This window comes from Pseudopipra pipra, chromosome 7 (assembly GCF_036250125.1).
Source record: "Pseudopipra pipra isolate bDixPip1 chromosome 7, bDixPip1.hap1, whole genome shotgun sequence".
Classification (NCBI taxonomy): Eukaryota; Metazoa; Chordata; class Aves; order Passeriformes; family Pipridae; genus Pseudopipra; species Pseudopipra pipra.
The window spans coordinates 5,308,748-5,327,634 of NC_087555.1; the positions used below are offsets into that span (position 1 = coordinate 5,308,748).

The window sequence follows — 18,887 nt, forward strand, 5'->3', positions numbered from 1 at the left end:
TACAGCCTCTGCCCCTCCCCAGCTTTGTAATGCTTTATGTACTTTACCAACTTTAGGTTAATTTAAAGTTGCTGTAACATGAGAAATTTGGGATATTTTTCCCCACTAAGGTTAGTTTGAAAAAGGAAAAAAAAGTGCCAGTCCTCAGTGGATGGATCTGGCAGTGATGTTGAGACAAAAGGCAATGGGGAAGGCCTGTTTGTGAGACATGTCTAATGATTTCACTCAAAGAAAAAGACTTAAAGCAAACTATGGTTTGGATCCCCCCATCGCACTACAAGACACTGTGCATCAATGTTGAACAGCAGCAGGAGTATTTCTGAAATATTCTGTTCTCAAAACAACAAAAATCTGTGTTTCACTCTTTGGCTCCACAGGGAACACTGAGTCATAGGCCACGAAAACACTTACGCAAAACTAACTGCACACAGAATTATTCCAAAGTATTTGTCGTTACTCAAACAACTACAAAATAAACTTGAATGTTACAACTGTGCCTTTCCAGAATTTTAACCTGGATAAAACAAATTAAAACCAAAATAAAACAGGAAGACTCGTGCCACACCCTCCCATGCATTAAAGCAATAACAGACTGCAAATTCACACATGCAAACCAGGAAACTCAAATGCTCTATTTCCAGAAACTTAAGTATTTTTAGAGCAAGTAATAGAGCAGACATAGATAGTATACTGATTAACTTTTGCATTGCCAATTTTATCCTTGTAAGCCTAAATTTCCAGAAACAAAAATGCACCCAAAGAAGGTAAGCTTTTTATACTCAAATAAAGGCTTTTTATACTCAAATATGGTGAATAGGCTTGGTTCCCAGAAAGTGCTCAGTTTCTATCCTTGGAAGTGTGGCTCCTGTGGAAAATGACAAATTTTTTTGTAACTCATGGAAACTGAGTGCAAGTCTGTTGCATGGATAGGGGTTGTTGCACTGAAAGCCTTTAAATAAAAAAGAGAGAGAAGAGAAAGAGGAAGGAAAAAAAAAGTTATCCAGTGGCAGAAATCCCTGACTGCTGCTTGACACAAGGACAACTCCAGAAGTTTTCAATTTAGCTATGCAGAAGATAGCCAGAAAAGAATCTATTATATAATGCCACCACAGGCTACTATGCAGTAAAATAAAGAAAAAGAGTATTTTATATAAAAGCAGAAAGTAGATTTTGCCTTCCCTTTTCCTGCATGAATGACCTACTTCAGCACAAGGAGCAGTTTCAAGCGTGTCAAGAGCGTGAGTGCAGAAAATGCAAACAGGTAATGGTTCTGTTTCCCTGTGTCTTTTCACAAGCTTACATGGCAACAAATGTAACTCGGCTCAAAGCTAAAGCAAAGGAAGTGGAAGAATTATGATCAATCACCTTTTCTCAGTACTCTGAAAAACATCCAAACCAATTAACATGATCCCAAAAGAAAGGGGGAAATCGGCTGAACAATATCTGTAGCATTTTTCTCTTGTCCCTTCTAATTCTACCCAGTAGCACAAACAATACAGATACAGTGGGCCACAGCAGGAGGCAAAGCTGCTTTATTGTTAACTCAAGTTATTTCCTGGCCAGAAGATGAATCATACTAGATCAATGAGTCATGTCAAACACAAATGTACTGGGAGGGCTACTAAATGAGTGATTGGCCCACGAGCTTCAGAGAGACACCTTGAAGTCCCTTCAGCAAAATACACTTAAAGCACAAGACAAGTCATCTCTGTGGGATATGAAATCTAAACAAGAAACCCACTGACTCCTCCAAGCAAGTCCCTGGAAGCCCTGAAGGCAAACTGGTGTTGAAATTCTTCCATCCCTCATTCCACCAGATACCAGAACAAAGAGAGAGTAATGAACAGTAGATGCTCAAGGGACAGTGTGCCCTTGCTGCCTTATTAGTTATTCTCTGAATGGTTTAATTAAATATCCTTGCAGGAGAGTTCTCCTGTGCATGTAACTTGACCTTCTCGGTACAAAGGAAGATCAGGCATGTTTCCTGCTGGCTGAGGAGGTAGCAGCCCAAAAGTCAGCGGGTGGAGGTGACATAAATCTGACCACCAGGTTTCACAAGAATTTCTCAATTGCATTGGAAAAGGCGGGGACAGAGTAAGCTTTTCTCTTCCTTCCAACCAAAGAGCATGCTGCCAATAAGTGCAACTACACCAGGTAAGGAACTGAGGCCATGATGCTCTCCTAGAGGTTCATTTCCATGGAGCAGGAAGCTACAGACCTAGCAAAACTGTCATGAAGCTAATGCCTTTGTGCAGAGTGTATTTTCTACCCCAGTTGTAGAGATTCTCTGAAATAGGAGCTCAAGAACAGATACTGTGGATGAGAGCACAAAGTTCTACAGTTACAGCTGGTGATAGTGGCAGAGACTGGAGGGAGATCAGAGATGCTTAAAGGACAGCAAAACTGGCAGGTTTCTGGAAAAGGAGCTACAAAAAGATTGGAAGGACAAAAAACCAGCCTAGAGACCAGACCTGCTGGTATGTTCACCCTAAGGTTACAAAATGCCTCAAACCCCTGATTAGGGAAGAAAGAGACCCTCAGCTGCAAAGTCCATGGACATTCCCTGAAGAAAAAGTAGATTCTCATGTCTGGAGGAAGCAACAGTACCACATGATGTGCAAACTTCGCTCAAAAGGCAGGTGGGAACTACTGAAGGTTATGTTGTTCCTGACAAAGCAGAAAAGTTTCCTCCCAACAGAAGGGTTGCAGGAAAACAAACACTGAGAAGAAAACTGAATAAACTTGTTGGACCTATAGGCAGGATGCCTAATTACCATCTGAAGAGCAACATGCCATGGGAACTGGCCACGGAGGGAGAGGATGAGAGAAAAGAACAGCATTATAGCACAGGTAGCCCCGAGGAGACGGACATTGGATGAGCCAGCATGACAGTGCTCAGGAGCAGGGAAGGCAGAGGCTGGACCCAAGGGACCCTTTGGGCCTGCTGACTGTGCAGCAGCAAGGGACAGGCAAATTTTCACAATCTGATACTTAATAATTTATTTCTGAAACTTGAAACTTACCGGGATTTGCATGAAGTCAGTGATTTCACAAAGTATGTACCAATTATCCCAATTATATATTATATCTAGCTTAAATAAAAACTGGTGGTTTAATTAAAATACAGCCTACCTCTTCTTCATCTGTATGTGATTTTTCTAAAGGTTGAAGTTCAACAACTCTCCAGCTAGAAATGAGACAAGGAAAATCAAATTAATTTACCTAAATGCTGTTTCATTATTTCAGCAGTAGAGATGACTCTTTTGTTTCTACAGTATATTCTTAGTTAATCCTTTTTCACCACTGCTTGTGCTTCAGAATTTCCTTCAAATAAAATAATTTCGCAAATTTAAGGTGCTGATAAAAGATGCCTGAAATTTAAATTTTCCTTTCACAACTCAGTATCTAACATTTCCTTTTCCCAACACAGTCTTTAAGCTATCCAACAGAGTCTTAATGATATTTTTAGCTTTAAAGGCAATATAAAAGCAATTACATATTAGAGATTTAAAATACAGAACAAGTACATTTAGCCAATTTCAGGGAATTTGCTAGTAAGCCACTGAATTATAGCATTGGAGATCAATTACCTCGTGTTCTTTTTCTGAAACAAACAAACAAAATGTCTCTAGAATGAGGGATTATAGGCTTACACTGTATGGAAAAAAATAAGTTTATTCTACTGTATCAGAATGTCTGAATTTAAAAAATATATGCTAAATCCATTTTGTTTAATTCACTGGAAACAGCAAACTATTTTCTTAGGAACACACAAAAAAGACAGCAACCTCCAAATAACCATTCAGAGTCGGTCAGTTTTATGGCACATTTAAGGCCATGAGTATCACTATAATTCAGATGATATAAACCCACTTCTGTTTTTAGCCAGTCTGTGCATCTGCCACCTCCCTGTGTATATCAGACTATTTTCCATGTGCTATCAGCTGTCCAGTCTTCCCACCACTTCAGTCACACAAACTGAAGTACACAGATAAAAAAGCCTCAAGCACATGAAGAGACCATCCTAGTATTATAACATTTTCTAACTCCATGCTCCATGTTAATTATATTTTTCTCAAAATTCTCACGTTTGTTTTGCTATCTTTGCAATTAAAGAGGTCGTGAGCAAACCTTGGGGTAAGGATTTCTTTGTACTGTAGTTTCTCCAACTTCGACGGTGCCACCAGCGACATGGGAATAACAATGTTGTCTATGTCATAGGAGCTCTCACTTCTCAACCGCCTCCTGGAGTTATGCTGAATCATACAATCAATACAAGAGGGGATGCGTCAGCTCAAATCATAGGAAGTACACATTAGCTGAGAAACATCAGAACTTCACAAGGAGAAGGTCTGTAACTTCAACACATTTTTTAGCGGCTTAATGACTTCCAACATCTCCCTCCCTTCAATGGAATCTCAATAAATCTTAAAACTGTCTCATTTCTGAGGTTTACTTCTTGCTAGTGTAACTTTTACTGAAATCAACGTGAGTTTCTCTTCCTTGATTTCAGGTACAGTTAATTCTGAGTACTTAGGAGAACTGTGAAGTTAATGCCACCTTCTTCATGGTGTGCAGTCTACAAAGATGATCTTCTATCATCTACTAACCTGTAACCCAAGTGGTTCTTCAGTGTGATATAATTAAGAACTCCAAAAGAGAGAGAAAATTTAGTTTTAAATCACGATACATTCCATATTACAAGTTCTCCATTTTTAACTGAACTTTAATGGAAACAGACTATCCTAAAATGCCCATTTAGGTGTTCTTTGATGATGGTTGGCTCAAGGGAAAAAAAGGAGGAGTATGACTTGTCAAAACTACGTAGGGGACACACATTTAAACTCCACTCTGCATTAAAACATGACAACTTACAGAGCACCAGTATACCACTAAGCTTAGCAAAACCATGGAATTGAAATCTGAATATTATTGTGAAATTTGCCATGAATTTGGATAAAACAGACTGTTTCTGCAGGGATTTCACTGAACCAGAGCTCTGCTGTTCCTCATCAAAGTTATATACCAGAGACTTTGCCTACAGTTCTGTACAAAGTGTTTTAACTGGTGAAACTGAGAATTAATAAATTCTGTGACTGTATTTGCACCATGAGGCCATTTTATGTAGCTGCACCAAGAAAAAAGGGTCATAAGAGCCCATGTGTAAAACTGGGAACATAAATCACAGTGTATTTAATGAAATTTGGGGAAAAAAAAAAAGGCACAATGCCAATAAACCAAACTTACACTCCAGTATGATCTGCAGAACTCTTTCACAAGTAAGTATCTGTTTTAGAAACACCACATACTCAATCTGGAATCCATTAGTTGATGGATTTACTGTAAAAATGCTCAGTGTTGTAATTTAACACTAAATTAGCTGTGAAAGGTGTGTGGTTTTGGATTATCAATTTGCACAATTCTCTTTTGAGATTTCAGTTGAGACAGTGGTGCATTTTTGGTTTACCTGTGAAGAAGTGCTGTGAGTGGGCCGAGACATCGTGCTGACACTGGTCGCAGCAGCAAAACTGCTGTGGGATTCTGGCTCTCCATGTTGAAAGGAGAACGTCTCAAACCGAGCGTTACTTTCGCCTGTCACAAAAATAGCAATAAAAACATACATACCGGCTGTTGTCCATTAGAGTGCAGAATTTTTCCATACAGTAATTGTAAAGTCATTTCTAGAACCCCACAGTGAACCACTCACAATTTACTGGATACTAAAAAAAGCCATCTAAATAAACACTTGCTGCTTATCCTGTCATTGTTGTTACTACAAAACTCATCCCTCTCCTTCTACAAAGGATTTCTCATGAAACCACCTTCACATGGGCAAATCCTGATTATTTTTTCAGGATCTGCCATACAGATACACACAGCAAATGCAATCAGACAGAGGAATGCTTTCCCCTGTTCCCTAGCAGCACTTCCCTATCTGGGGTGCATCTCACCAGTTCTCTGAGCCCTTACTGACAGTTTCTTCCTTAATAAATGGTAAAACTGGCAGCAAGGGTAATGAACAAAATTAGCTTAGATTTCCAAATAGTGGTTTCTTTTAGTTGTGGTCCACTGCTCCAGACAAATTGTAATTATTGTTTACTCCCATTCAGTCCCACTGTAAGCAGCATTTAGGGGGATTCAGAATCTAACCACCTGTTCTGCCTTCCTTCTGCCTTAATTTCCATTAAGAAAGGAGAACTCAAATTTAATACCAACTAATAAAAAGAATCAGTGTATTCCAACGTGGAAAAAGAGGTGAGACTGATTCTAAAGACTGTATTTCACAGGCTGGGTCAAGGACATGAACTCTCATCTCCCAGGCAGCTCTGCAACTCCCTGGCACACAGCTTTTATTTTTTGCCTTGTTCATTAGGCTGATCTTCCCCATGGATAATTTCTCCTATACAGAGTCCAAATTAGGAATAAATATGTAGTACTACACCCATAGCACTAATAAGCTACAATTTGTGCTGCTATTCGAGAATACATCACAGAACAGTTTTCTGGCATTGGGAAACTATGATCCTTGTGATAACAGATAGCTTTTTTTGTTCCATTACCTAAAAAAACTAAATGCTATTGGCAGAAGACTAACTGTAACTTCAAAAGGTTTATAGGAAGCAGTCTGCCCTCTTACTAGAGCTCCCAAGTACCTCCAATTGTTGATCAGAGTAACTCTTCTGTAATTTTCTCATGAACTGGGTGGGTTTGGTTTGGGGTTTTGTATTGTGGGTTTGGGTGGGGTTTTTTTAATCACAGATCGTAATTTTTTATTAAATCATCTCTGCAGTAATTCCCATATTTCCACCTCATACTGTAAGACTACACTAGCAGTTTTACCTGGATATGCATCAGAAGTTTATTTTTTTGCAATGTTAGCTGATCATTTATACCTTTTAATTCTTTTTAGTTTAATAGTTTCTTCTCTTGCTCAGTGATTTATTGTCTTCAAATGTCTTGTGAGCAAATTTGCCAAAAGTTTTCCAAAAGTCACATAAATGAATCAGTAACAAGATCTGTTACACTTCACATTCTAACAGCCTGGAGAGGGTAAGATACCATTTATCCTTCAATGGTACACTGAATTTTTTATCCCTAATTTATCACATTATTCTACAGAACTTTGAGGGCACTTCCTATTAATTTACCAAGTGCTGAAGTAAAGATTCAATGGCTTAAAATATAATGATAACAGGAGTGAAAACAGAATAAGCAGTGGCTATCCACAAGTCCTCTTAACAGTCTGGAAGGAATCCAGAACCAGAAATGACAGTACACAACAAATGAAACAGTGGACCAAACATGCCAGGAATAGTAAATGTTTTGTTGGGCACATGATTTGACAGACAACTTTGGAATTCAGTCTGTTTCACTGACTACTATAAAAAAACCCCTTTCATATTAAGAATAACCCAGTATTAGAAAAACACAGTTGGACTGCTAAGCAGTTTCCTTTAAGAGTGCTCCAAAAATAAAATACAGAAGCTTGTCCTGTTGTAATATATACTCAAGAAGAAAGAGGATTACTATACTTTAAAATAGCAAATTATTTTCATGGTGTCCCAAGTTTCATAAGAGTATCCTTTTTGGAGACAAAATTAATTCTCAAAGCCCAGTGGTTACAAACGCATTTATACAGTACATATTTTAAAAGAGTTAGTGTCTTCTTGCACTTCTCTTACCTACTGCTGTCTCACTTAGGTGTCTTTTCTTTCTTCCTTCTGACAGCTGATCGGATGTTCTTGACACCAACTGAGATTTGGAAACAGATAAACAGCCACTGTTCCATTGTTTGACAGAAACATGATGCTGATTATAGTCTACAACAAAAAAAGCACGTATCAAATCAAAAACTTATTTTCCATTGACGCAATTTACAGGAAATCTCAACTGGTAAACTATTTATAATGGAAAAAAAAACCAACACCAAAACTTATGATAGGAATCCCAATAGTAAACAGCACTTCAGTCAGGCACCTGGCCCAAACTCCCCCACTTGCTATTAGTGCCCTCCTACGGCTCTGGTGGGATCATCTCAGTGCAACAAAGGAGAACTTGACCCTGTGGTCTGGGAAGAGATTCCTCTTCCACCTAAAGCCTCAGTCGGTTACCTTCTTTGATAACCTGCTTTGTGCTAAATTTATAAACTGAACCTCTTCATGGAAGAAATTACTGACAAATGAACAGAAAATGGTCTTGCCAATACTAAAATATGTTGCTTTACATACCACTGTCAGAGGACACTTTAAACTCCCCTCCCAAAGATGAGGTATCAACAGGTTCTCCTTTGATGTCATCCTTCCTTAATAATGTTTCAAAGTACACGTGAAGAGGAATATCTAAAAAATCAAAAATCCAAATGGAAGAGGGTCAGTATTAGAAATATGGCAACCTCTGAGCCAATGTATTATCCATCATCACTAAAGGTCTAGGAATTGATTCACCCAACACAGAGCAATATAATCCATGAGCAGTGCTGAGTGACACACGCTCTGGAAGGTACTGAGTGAGAATAAGCCTGGGCTCTTCCCCTCTTGATGAACTCCTGCACAAGACCCAGCACAGCAGAGAGCATACAGGGCGCTTTTCCTGGAATCTGCAGAGGCTTCAGTTCAGCCTTTTGGGTACAAGTCATTAGTCATTAATGCTTTTGGAAATTGTTACTGCCGGGAGCCTAGAGGTAATTTCAAGGTACATTCCTTCTCTCTCTCCCTGAAAAGGTTACAGCAGGGCAAGGCAATTCATTTCCTGATGGGAGCTCTAACCCAGAATTAGCCTGCAAAACATCTCAAGTGGTAAGGAATTTACCCCCTGTTGTAAGGCAGGAAGGCTTAAGAAAAATAAGTCTCTCTGAAAAGCCTTTCTGGGAAAAAAAGAAATTACAAGAACGAAGAGAAATTAAATAGGAAAAAAAAAGTCGGTGTAAGAAGCCAGCTTGACAGCTAGTATATTCAGAATGAGAAGAGGACCAAGGGCAGCATCCAAGGGTGGGCCTTAAATTACTTATATTTACACACAATCTCAGCCTCATGTGCCTTCAAGGTGAGCCAGGACAGAAACTTTCAACATATTTTGCTAAAAAGAACAATTTATTTCAATTTTATATGGATCTATCTAGGTATTCTGTCATAACACCTCAAGGATCTTGCCGTGTTTCCTATTCTACTTCCAAGTAAAACATAAAGAAGGTCTTCAAAGGTGTATTAGTCACAAAATTTAAGTAAAGAATTAACCAAAACATTTCTCCTGCTTTGGTTTGGGTTTTTTTGGTTTGGTCTTTTTTCACCTGAGGAACAACCTGTATGTTTCAGAGATTTTTTAGTTTGTGCTCCTCTATCTTAATCAAAAGGGGAGGAGTGCTTGTCTCAGTTTATCCACAGGCTAGGTGCAGAAATACCAGAAGCCCAAGCTTCTTAAACACAAACTACAATTCTCCAGTTATCAAGGTGCAAGTTTAAACAGGTGCTTTTGTGTTCAAGGGACACTGCAACCACTGATGTATTTTTGGACAAGATCCTTGGTCATTTGGAAACTGTGAAGGCAAGACTTAGACCTATGGGCAGCTCTGCTTCCAGAAGTGAGCCAGTCCCTCTACCCTATTTGCTAGGTTGTCTGCAAATTATGATTCACCTTTGAAAGCAAAATACAAGAAAAGACAACGTGAGAGAACTACTTCTGAATCTTGAATCCCTCTCTGCACACTAAAAAATCAAACTCCCAGAGTTCCAAAACAAAACAAAGGCCAATAATACATTTTTAGCACAAAGAGAAAATTAAAATAAACCCCTTTTCCTTTACTCTGCTGGCGCTTTTGGTTTTTTTAATATATAAAGATGTGGGCACAGCACAAGCAGTATTTTAAGAGAAGTTATTTCTCTGGAAGGGGATAATCAAGAAAGCTGCAAAAAAAACATGAAACTGAATCAGGCTACAGCTTGGAAAATTTCTACCATGCATTTATTCACAGTAATTCTTTCACATGAAAGAAAATGACAAACAGACTAGTGGTCTTTATAAGGAGGTAGAGACAGCAAAGTACACAAAGCACTGAATCTGGAAACAGGATTTTCTTAAAACAAAAAAAATCACACAAAAACTCAATAGGATGAATCACTTGTGCTGACAGCAGCATTTATTATTCCATTTTGAAGTCCCAACTGCTGTTGGGTTGCACCTGCACTAACTTCACAGCTGAGCCACAGACATCACATGCATTATTGTCCAAAAAGACTAAAGAATCAGATGATAGAAATCATAAACTTTGAAGATCACCAAAAATGCTGATTATCACAAAAACAATCAGAAAACCTAAAAAAAGCTTTTTAAAACTAGTACAAAGGGCCTGAACAGAAAGTTGCTTATGAAAACAACACAACTAAGATATGGTAGTGTGTTGGTAACAGCACCATCTCTAAAGGACTAACACTGACTCAATTAGACACACCATGAAACACCCAAACCCACCTTTTTCCTGGCCAGTCTTTCTAGGTTGTAAGAGCATTGCTGGTATAGGAAACCTAAGTGGTGTGCTTTTCAAAAGTTAGGATGAAGTTCAGATTTGTAGTCTAAACTCATGTATTTTGACAGTGTGAGGTTTTCTATTAAGAAAACTAAGTTCTAAAAATCACTCAAAAGACAAGTTAGTCCTTAACCTCTACAGCTGTCACAAGCACAACCACCCTGTTGTAGTCATGGCATTACTTACCAGAAGGGAATGATAAGACTGGATGGAAGGAAGAGTCCAGCTCTTGCACGTAATCTAGGATTTTAGATTCTGTGCTGTACTCATTGCTGGTCAAAGTGGAGGCCGGCACCACATATGGCAACTGAGTTTTACATGGAAAGGAGGCATCTCTACATGGCAGAGTCTGCAAGAATACATAGAAACAAAGTTTAACTTCTCCTTTACTCCTGTACTTCAAATTAGACCAGAAGAGAAAAAAACCCCAACAAACTAACAACTCAGTGAGTGACATCCTTTAACATGTGAATGGCAGAAGTATTCCTACAAGTTTCAGATAGTCTAAGTGTGACTTACCTCCACTTATCGTGGACCATGGTGTACAACACAAAGAATACAAAAACCCCCTTCAATTAGGGGCAGGAAACAGCTGTCAAAGCTTTCAGAGAAAACTGTTTCTAATCCTTATTTTGATCTATCCTATGACAAATCGATACTCTTTAAAATTTAATTCCAGCACAACAGGCAAGATAGAGAGCACAAACAAACCTAACACGAGACTAAATAGAAGGGTCTCCTTTGTTTATCCCCTCAGTCACATTTTTACTATCAATATCTCTAGACAGTTCGAGCTCATCCATTTTAATGTAAACAACTATACTTAACATTTTAAGCACACCATGTACTTACACAAAACAAGAGGGCAAAGTCTTCACCTTGTTACAATTTAAACATCAGGTAAGCAACATAAACAGAAGAAGACACACAGCAATAAATACGGAGAGGGACGCACTGAGGACTGATTAATAGGTAGTAAGGGGAATTACTAGAAAGAGGAGAACTGCAAAGAAAGATTAATTTAGCTGCTTATTTGTGAGGCTTGGTCAAGTATGGAAGGTAAAATGATGGGTGGCACAGAACTGGTAGTTGTGAGATAACAGGACTGAGACAGAAGGTGAAAATGGGCAGGAGTAAGCATCAGAGTGCAGGCCATATACTGAGCTCTGAAAGACAGAAGGAAAGAACTGAATTTGATGCTACAAGAAAGCAGCAAACAGTCAAGTCTGTGCTTCAGCATATGCTACATAAGTCCTGCAGGGAAATAATACTGCTGATGGTACTTTAAGTCTTATTGGATAGCAGTGGTAGTAATCCCCCAAATACTGACATTTTAAGGGTTTCTATAGGTCTTTGATACTTTGCCAAAAGGTTGCAGATCCTACAAACAGCAAGGGAGAGAAGTGGGTACTTCAAGGGTCTCAGCCTATCACTGTGCAAATAGTCACATTTATCATCTCCTGGAAAAGAGTTCCAGTGTAAAAAACTGTAAGAATGAATACAACATTTTCTTATGATTTTTTATAAAAGGAGACATCTAGCAGCTGCATCAAAGGCAAGAACATCAATGAACATGACTTATATTTTCAGTACTGCTGCTTTCCGAATCCGAGAAATCTCTTCAGCTGCTTTCTCCTGCCTGAAATATTCCAGGCTGTTTTCTAGCAGTGCCACTCATGTGTTAGTGATGCAGTGATTATATCCACCACATAAAATCCCCCTCCACTTACTGAAATCAGTCCTTCTGTCAGATGGCATCAGTGTTCACAACCCACACTATCTTAGAAAATATTCCACTAAGAAGTTCCCGTTTCCATCTCTTCCCTTCTTCTCAGTCAACAACTTCCCTACACTGCTACTGTATCTCAGAAACTATTAAAATCAAGCAAGGATGTTGTAATGCTGTGATGGTGGTGAGGTTCTAGTATTTAACTTTTTTTCCCCCACAAGGGAACATTAACAGACCTAAATCCACTTTGATCTCCATACACAGGTCTATACACAAGTACTTTCAACTTAACCTGGAAAGAATTCTTTTCTAGCCCAGGACTCCTTCAAATCAACGTTGTGTTATTCTGTGTTATTCTCCTGTGACGAACATATGGGACTCTTCATCTGTTAAACTTTAAACATCCATAAAGTGCTAGCAGAACTGGGACCTGTGTTTGGAAACACTAGAGGGATAAATGCTGAAGTGAGTTTAATGTTTCCCATTATACAGACCATTAAACTCAAGCTTAAAGAGCTTTTAAGTACTTGCTCTACCTCCATGCACTAAGGGCTTGCTTTTCAAAAATGCACAAAAGCATATTTCCTCTTCATATTTGGTTTTTAGAAATGAAGTAGCTTCCTGAAACTCCACTATTTAAGCTGCAACTGCACCACTTCTGCTTGTCCTTTTTTTAAAGAAATGAATCCACATTGCAGTAAATAAATATCTCATTCTTTAAAAAGAAATCCCCGAATACTAATTAGTAAAATTACCTAGAAAATATATAGATAAGACCATCACATTCTGACATGCAGTTCTATAGTCCTGACTCATTTTTTCTTGCTTTAGTTCACTCTAGCCACAAACACATTTAGATTATAGCTTAAAACTCAGCCTGCTCAAAAACATGGTCAAACAACCTCCACAGTCACAATCTATTTTGAAACTGTATTAAAATCCATCTGCCAATTTTGGTAAATGCAAAATTCTTTTCTTCAACTTGCCTGTGGTGGGAATTATAAAACCTCATCCGTGAATTTGTGCATTAGTGCCTCAAATGCTCTGGCATCAACATCTAAGTAATGAAATCTTTCATTAAGATAGTTTGTAATCCAAAGAAAATAAGGACTTCTATAGAAGCAACTGCAATTTTATTTAAATGCCTGTGAGGCTATTAGAAAAAAAAGCTAAAAAAACTGGTAGTGTCTGTGTTCCTAGCTACCAGATCTGGTTTAAGTTTCTGATGGAGTAGTTTTCCACTGGAAAAAGCTGAATTAGTGATGTTTGTCAGGAATGTCAACTTAATCAACTCTTGAGGAAAAAATTTCAGAAGCCCTTTGCTCTGGAATTAAAGTGTGTCATTCAAAGAAAGTGCTTCAACCTTACCGAAACAAAACTGAAGATCTGTTTATTGGAAAGCTAAACTCTTCCTGCTTCCAATTCCGAGTAGAACACAGTCTACAACCCAGCTGCCTTTTACAGCAGTAAATTATCAATTCTTTAACACGACAAAAAAATCCACCACACCCCAACTGAAAACAAGCCCATAAATATATCCATTCATCAACAGCAATGACAAGGGGTTTCAGGAAGACCATGGCACACAGCTTTTACAAGACAGGCCCCTGTAGCAAGCCTGACCACAATGTCAACTCTTCAGAAAGCAAGATTACTAAACTCTTATCAATTTTTCTGCTGCTCTACTATACCTTGTACATCTCCCGAAGCATTTTTCTTCACTACAGAAATACAAAATCTCATGCTTCCTGAGCTCAAGCAGATATGAATTATAATATTACATTAAATTCATTCTATTAAGGAAAACACATTGTATTTAAGAGGAAATCAGGAGTGTGCAAGCTTTAAATATTCAACTAAAATAGCATTCTGGTTTAAACTTCATAAGGAACGGTGTCAATCAACAGAATCTAATTTTCTAGAATATTATGAATTCTAAACTTGGATTTTTTTTCCTCATAGTGCCGTTTTACTGAGTTACAGAAAATACAGTAAGCAAATAATTTTGATATCCAAAACAATTCTCGCACTTCTTTATGATAAAGTGATGCACTAGACAAAGCACAACTGGCTCATGCCTCCGTTATTAGAAGGGTCAGAAAGCTGAACACTACTGGCCACCCAAACTTCTGCAGAGAAAAAAGTGTGAGTCTATGAAGTGTGCCATAATTGAAAAGAATTATATTTTGTGCTCCCTTACAAAAATTCTGAAGTGAATACTCATTTTATGGTTTCAGCTACGGATCACTAAAACTCCTACCATTTCTGGAGACATGCCTAAATGTAACAGTACACAGACACAGTTCAATTATGCTACTGTGTATGAATCCAGTAAGTTAATTAAGTTTGCACAAATACACCCTGCTGAATACCTGTCATGTCTGCTCCTGATTATTCTTATTAAGCCCAGAAAGGCAAGGAAAATGCATTTATTCTACCTACAAACACACCCTCAGAACTTCTCAGCAACATCAAAGAAGAGCTATCCCCCTCAATATCAAAATCTGTTCTTTAAATGGGTAGCCAACTAAACTGCAGAGATTTAATTATGGGATTCAAGAGAACCACTGTGTGTATGGGTCATGACTCTTTAAATATCAAACACACCAAGTTTTAATCCTATTACCTCTCTGCTTCAGTGCTTCAGCATCTCCCTTAAAGGCCAGCCCACTGCTCCATTGCCTTTGTCTTCTGCACTCAACAACCTGCTCTGAGCAGAGCTATGACCCTCTGGCAGAACATAAGAGTTCCATGAAACCTCTTTTAATCACAAGATAAACGTGCAGGACTTCACTGCAGAGTGCTTTGGGGCAACACACAACACATGGGGAGTGAAAAGTTAATTTGAAAGCCTCAAAGACCTTCTCTCTTACCAACATGTAATGGGAGAGAAGGTGGGCAAAGCATCTAAGACATCCTTACATGGGAAGGTGCCCAACAGATGGTGCTGACACATGCACACCGTACAACAGACTCTCCCTTTCGGATGAAGTTTCTACAGATGTCAGATGGACAGACCTTTCCCGTGCAGGTTAGGTACAGGGAAGCAAGCTGCCCTGAGATGTAAATGAATTCATCTACCTCTGGTCCCTCTGAAGCTGTCAATAAGGATAAAGTGGCAGATCCTATGGCAGAAACCAGTTTTTCCAGGTGGAGAACAGAGACTTCCATAAAACACTAATGACAACTTACTCAGCATCCAGCTTGTCTCAAATTCAGATTTTTGGACAGTGTCCTAAAAGGACTTACAGCTTCTACCACTCTCAGAGACCACCCACCTCTCCTAAATATACATGGAGTTTAGCTTCTTTAATCCTGCTACAGCCAATAGGAGACTTTCACCTGCTTTGTAGGAAGTGCACGCTGTCCTCTACATCCCAAAACAAAGACCTTTAGTTCAACTAGCAAATCAATTGAAAAATCAAGGCTAATGCTTAATCTTTGATCAGTTTAACTAAAAGAAGGAAAGACATGTTAATCCACAGGGATATCTTTTCAAAAATGCCACACAGAAATTAAGAGTTGATGTGATCAGTAAAACATTACAGAACTGTCATAATAAGCTAGAGGTGTAGGACTGTGGAAAGCACACAGGTTTTTCATTCTGAAAAAAAAAGAATTCACAGGCTGACTGGTCTGCCACAAACCTCACAAAGGATGGATCGTGTTCCACTGCCAGTATTACAAAACTAGAGGTGCCCTTCCTGCCCACTACACTAAAGTCTTGTCACACATTCAGAATACCTGAATGCACAGGAGAACTTCTTCTTTTCCCACTCAGGTTTCAGTGACTTTTAACCTATTTTATAGCTTCCAGTGTTAAAGTAGCTTCCACTGTTAAAGTAAAATAAAGGCTCTGCATGCTGGATAGAATACAAATTATAATAGTATGTGTGTATATATATACATACACACATACTCTTCCCTAAAAACTGAAAATTAATAATGGGAAAAGACCCATATGTATTTATCAAGTGGCATATACAGAAAGCCTCACTGGCCCCAAGCATGCACTGGGAATGCTGCTGGACACAAAAATCATAGAACCAGCATAAGAATTAGATTAAAATAAGAAAGGCATACCCTAGAATTTCAATACTTTTCTCCTGTCTGTTTTGGAGCCTTCTGAAGAAGCAATGACTTTTTTTCTTTCCAAATCACTAAACAAAAGCAGATATTCTTCTGCTCTCACTTAACTCCCGTTTGAGACTGTGGAGAAAAAAATGTGGGAATATGCAACTGCAAGAGCTGGCAACATTATATCACCTGTTTTCTTGTGGTATCCAAAACACGTTTTTGCATCTCAATTCCCAACTTTCAGGGTGCTGGCATCTTTGCAAATTTGAATTCTGTTTTTCTCCATGTGCCTCAGCCCACACAATCAAGTCTTCCTCCAGCAGGTGGAGATACAAATACAATGAGAATTTTCAGATTAAAAAAACCCCACTGTGCTCTGCAAAGAAATGGACAGACCCAAAGTTGACAGTACTCAGATCTCATTGCTCTGTTGTCTCTTAACTTCATTTAGAGCTGTATAAGGTTTTCATGGATTTTTTTGTTGTGCATGTGGATTATTCTGGGTGGCTTGTGCACTGACTCACAACTGAGAAATGGCCTAAGCTCTTACCAAGCTATTTAGATAGGGAAGAAAGATAGAAAAACAGATCATCTGTGGTACTTAAGTAAATCTGAAATGGGGGACAAGCAGATTTGGCCCTGAAGGATGTTTCAAGTTCCTGAGGATATCAGATGGTGACAGATAAACCAAACACCCTGCATCCTGTTTTAATTTATTTGCAGTCTATCTTGTCAGTCTGGAAGGTCGTCTAGAGTTTCATAGCATTCTATATTTTCTTTCAGATACCACCCTGTGTAAGCAGAGCAGGTGTAGCCCTCTTCATTAAAGAAATACAGCTAAGTAGAGGACAATATAGGGCATCTCTCAACAGGCACTAGGAGGCTAATAGGTCACTACATACTCATTGTAAATGTATGTGGCATGGCAGTAGATAAGACAAAAAATGTGGCTGTCTTCCCAGTGACCTTATGAACTGACAGATGGGATAGCAGTTCACAGTTTCATACTCTGCTTTTCCTATCATGGATATTGGGGGGTGAGGGGAGAGAATGAGCTTCTCAAATGAATCTGAAGAGATGTGAGGGACAACACACCTGAAAGCCATTTAGATGCACAGAGAGTACAACCAGATATCTCAAAAACCCCCCCAGACCCAAGTTCCTCAAAGCTATCCCAACATTTTTTAATCTCCCACACATGGGAAGTCTGCATTTTGCTGTGATTCTCTGGTCAGAATTCTTTAGTCACTGTCTTTCTCAAATTACTCTGCACAGCAGCACTGCCCCTCAGCACTGCCAGGTGCTGCTTGCTGGTTTTTGAACCAGACACCATGAAGAAGCTGGAGCTGCAAATTTCAGAAGATTCAGTTTTCTCCTCTGACTTTGGCAATCTGGTCTCTGTTAACTCCACATCTGCTGCAGGGAGGTGGCAGCAAGCCTTCCATAGCTCCAGCTTGCTTTCAGGCCATTGACCTTAAAGAAATGGGGTTGCCTACCAATTGTGGTATTATGGGTTATATAAATATGTAAAACTTGAGGAAATACAGGAGAGGCACTTGCTAGAGATGACACACTAAAGTTATGTTAAAAATCAAACTATTTTCCATGCTGCTAAGAAGTAAATCCTTTTTTCCATGAAAGACCAGAGGAAATTTGCTAGATTACTACTAGGAATATAAATGCATTTTTAGAGAAAACCAGGTATCAATCCCAGAAGCCATTCCCCATTTTACCCTTGGACATCTGCCTAATCCAGCAGCCAGCCTGGGCTGATAGCCAGTGCTCTTCCATTACAGGCTGAGCAATCTCAACAACAGCTAGGAAACCAAGTGTAGCAAGTGCAGGACTAACAAAGTGACAGGCCCTGTTAGCTAAGATTTATTGAACGAAACAATACACTGCTGATGGCTCGTAATTCAAAGCCCCGATACCCATTTAGATTTGATTGTCAGAATGTGCTGGAAACGTCCAGTCTAATTTTATCACTTACTTCCCCAGCAGAATCTCTGATCCTCTGTTTTTAACCAAAACTGTGTAAGAGGCTTTGTTCACTGCTTTACCTTAATTTTGAAAACTTGAAATGAGTTTGGCACTGGCATGAAGACTGAAGCTAACAGTTTGATTGCTGCCACCACCTCTTATTTTCTCTAGGAATTGGAGCACATCTATCTGTAGCCTGTGGTGGAGTTCTCCACATTGCCCCCTGGTTAACTTCCCCATGGAAAGGACATCGAAAAGCAGAGTCTAAATACAGGGTTTTGAGCTGAGAGCTGCAGTAAGCACAAAGAGCATTCCCTACAGGGGTGTTTTATCACACTGTCTTTGGGACATCTCTGCACTTTTGGTACAGAGACACTGGAGCTGGGTTGGTATATGGCCAGAGATGTCAAGAGCAGGGAGCAGACACACAGTTGCTTCCAATATTTGAAGTCTTAAATAGTAACCTGAAAATGCACTGTTTGCTTGCATTCTACAATCAAAGGTAAATTGCAAATATATCTTTTTAGTCTATAAGTCAAGGTAAACTACTGAACATGCAGAGCAGCTCAGCTCTATGGCTTG

General features: G+C 39.0%; 1 protein-coding gene across 7 annotated transcripts in view; it reads right to left on the minus strand.

Moving 5' to 3' along the window:
- KANSL1L (KAT8 regulatory NSL complex subunit 1 like) overlaps nucleotides 1-18,887 on the minus strand; it is a 59,546-nt gene that overhangs the window by 6,208 nt on the left and 34,451 nt on the right. For all 7 annotated transcript variants that reach the window (XR_010432100.1, XM_064661958.1, XM_064661956.1 and 4 more), the window contains 6 exons: nucleotides 10,706-10,868; nucleotides 8,229-8,339; nucleotides 7,683-7,820; nucleotides 5,468-5,592; nucleotides 4,132-4,256; nucleotides 3,133-3,187 (listed from right to left, as the gene is read on the minus strand). Coding sequence is in view for 6 of the 7 variants with exons in the window: in XM_064661958.1 (XP_064518028.1) it covers nucleotides 3,133-3,187; nucleotides 4,132-4,256; nucleotides 5,468-5,592; nucleotides 7,683-7,820; nucleotides 8,229-8,339; nucleotides 10,706-10,868 (717 nt within the window). In the remaining variant the exon portion in view is untranslated. The remainder of the gene's footprint in view (nucleotides 1-3,132; nucleotides 3,188-4,131; nucleotides 4,257-5,467; nucleotides 5,593-7,682; nucleotides 7,821-8,228; nucleotides 8,340-10,705; nucleotides 10,869-18,887) is intronic.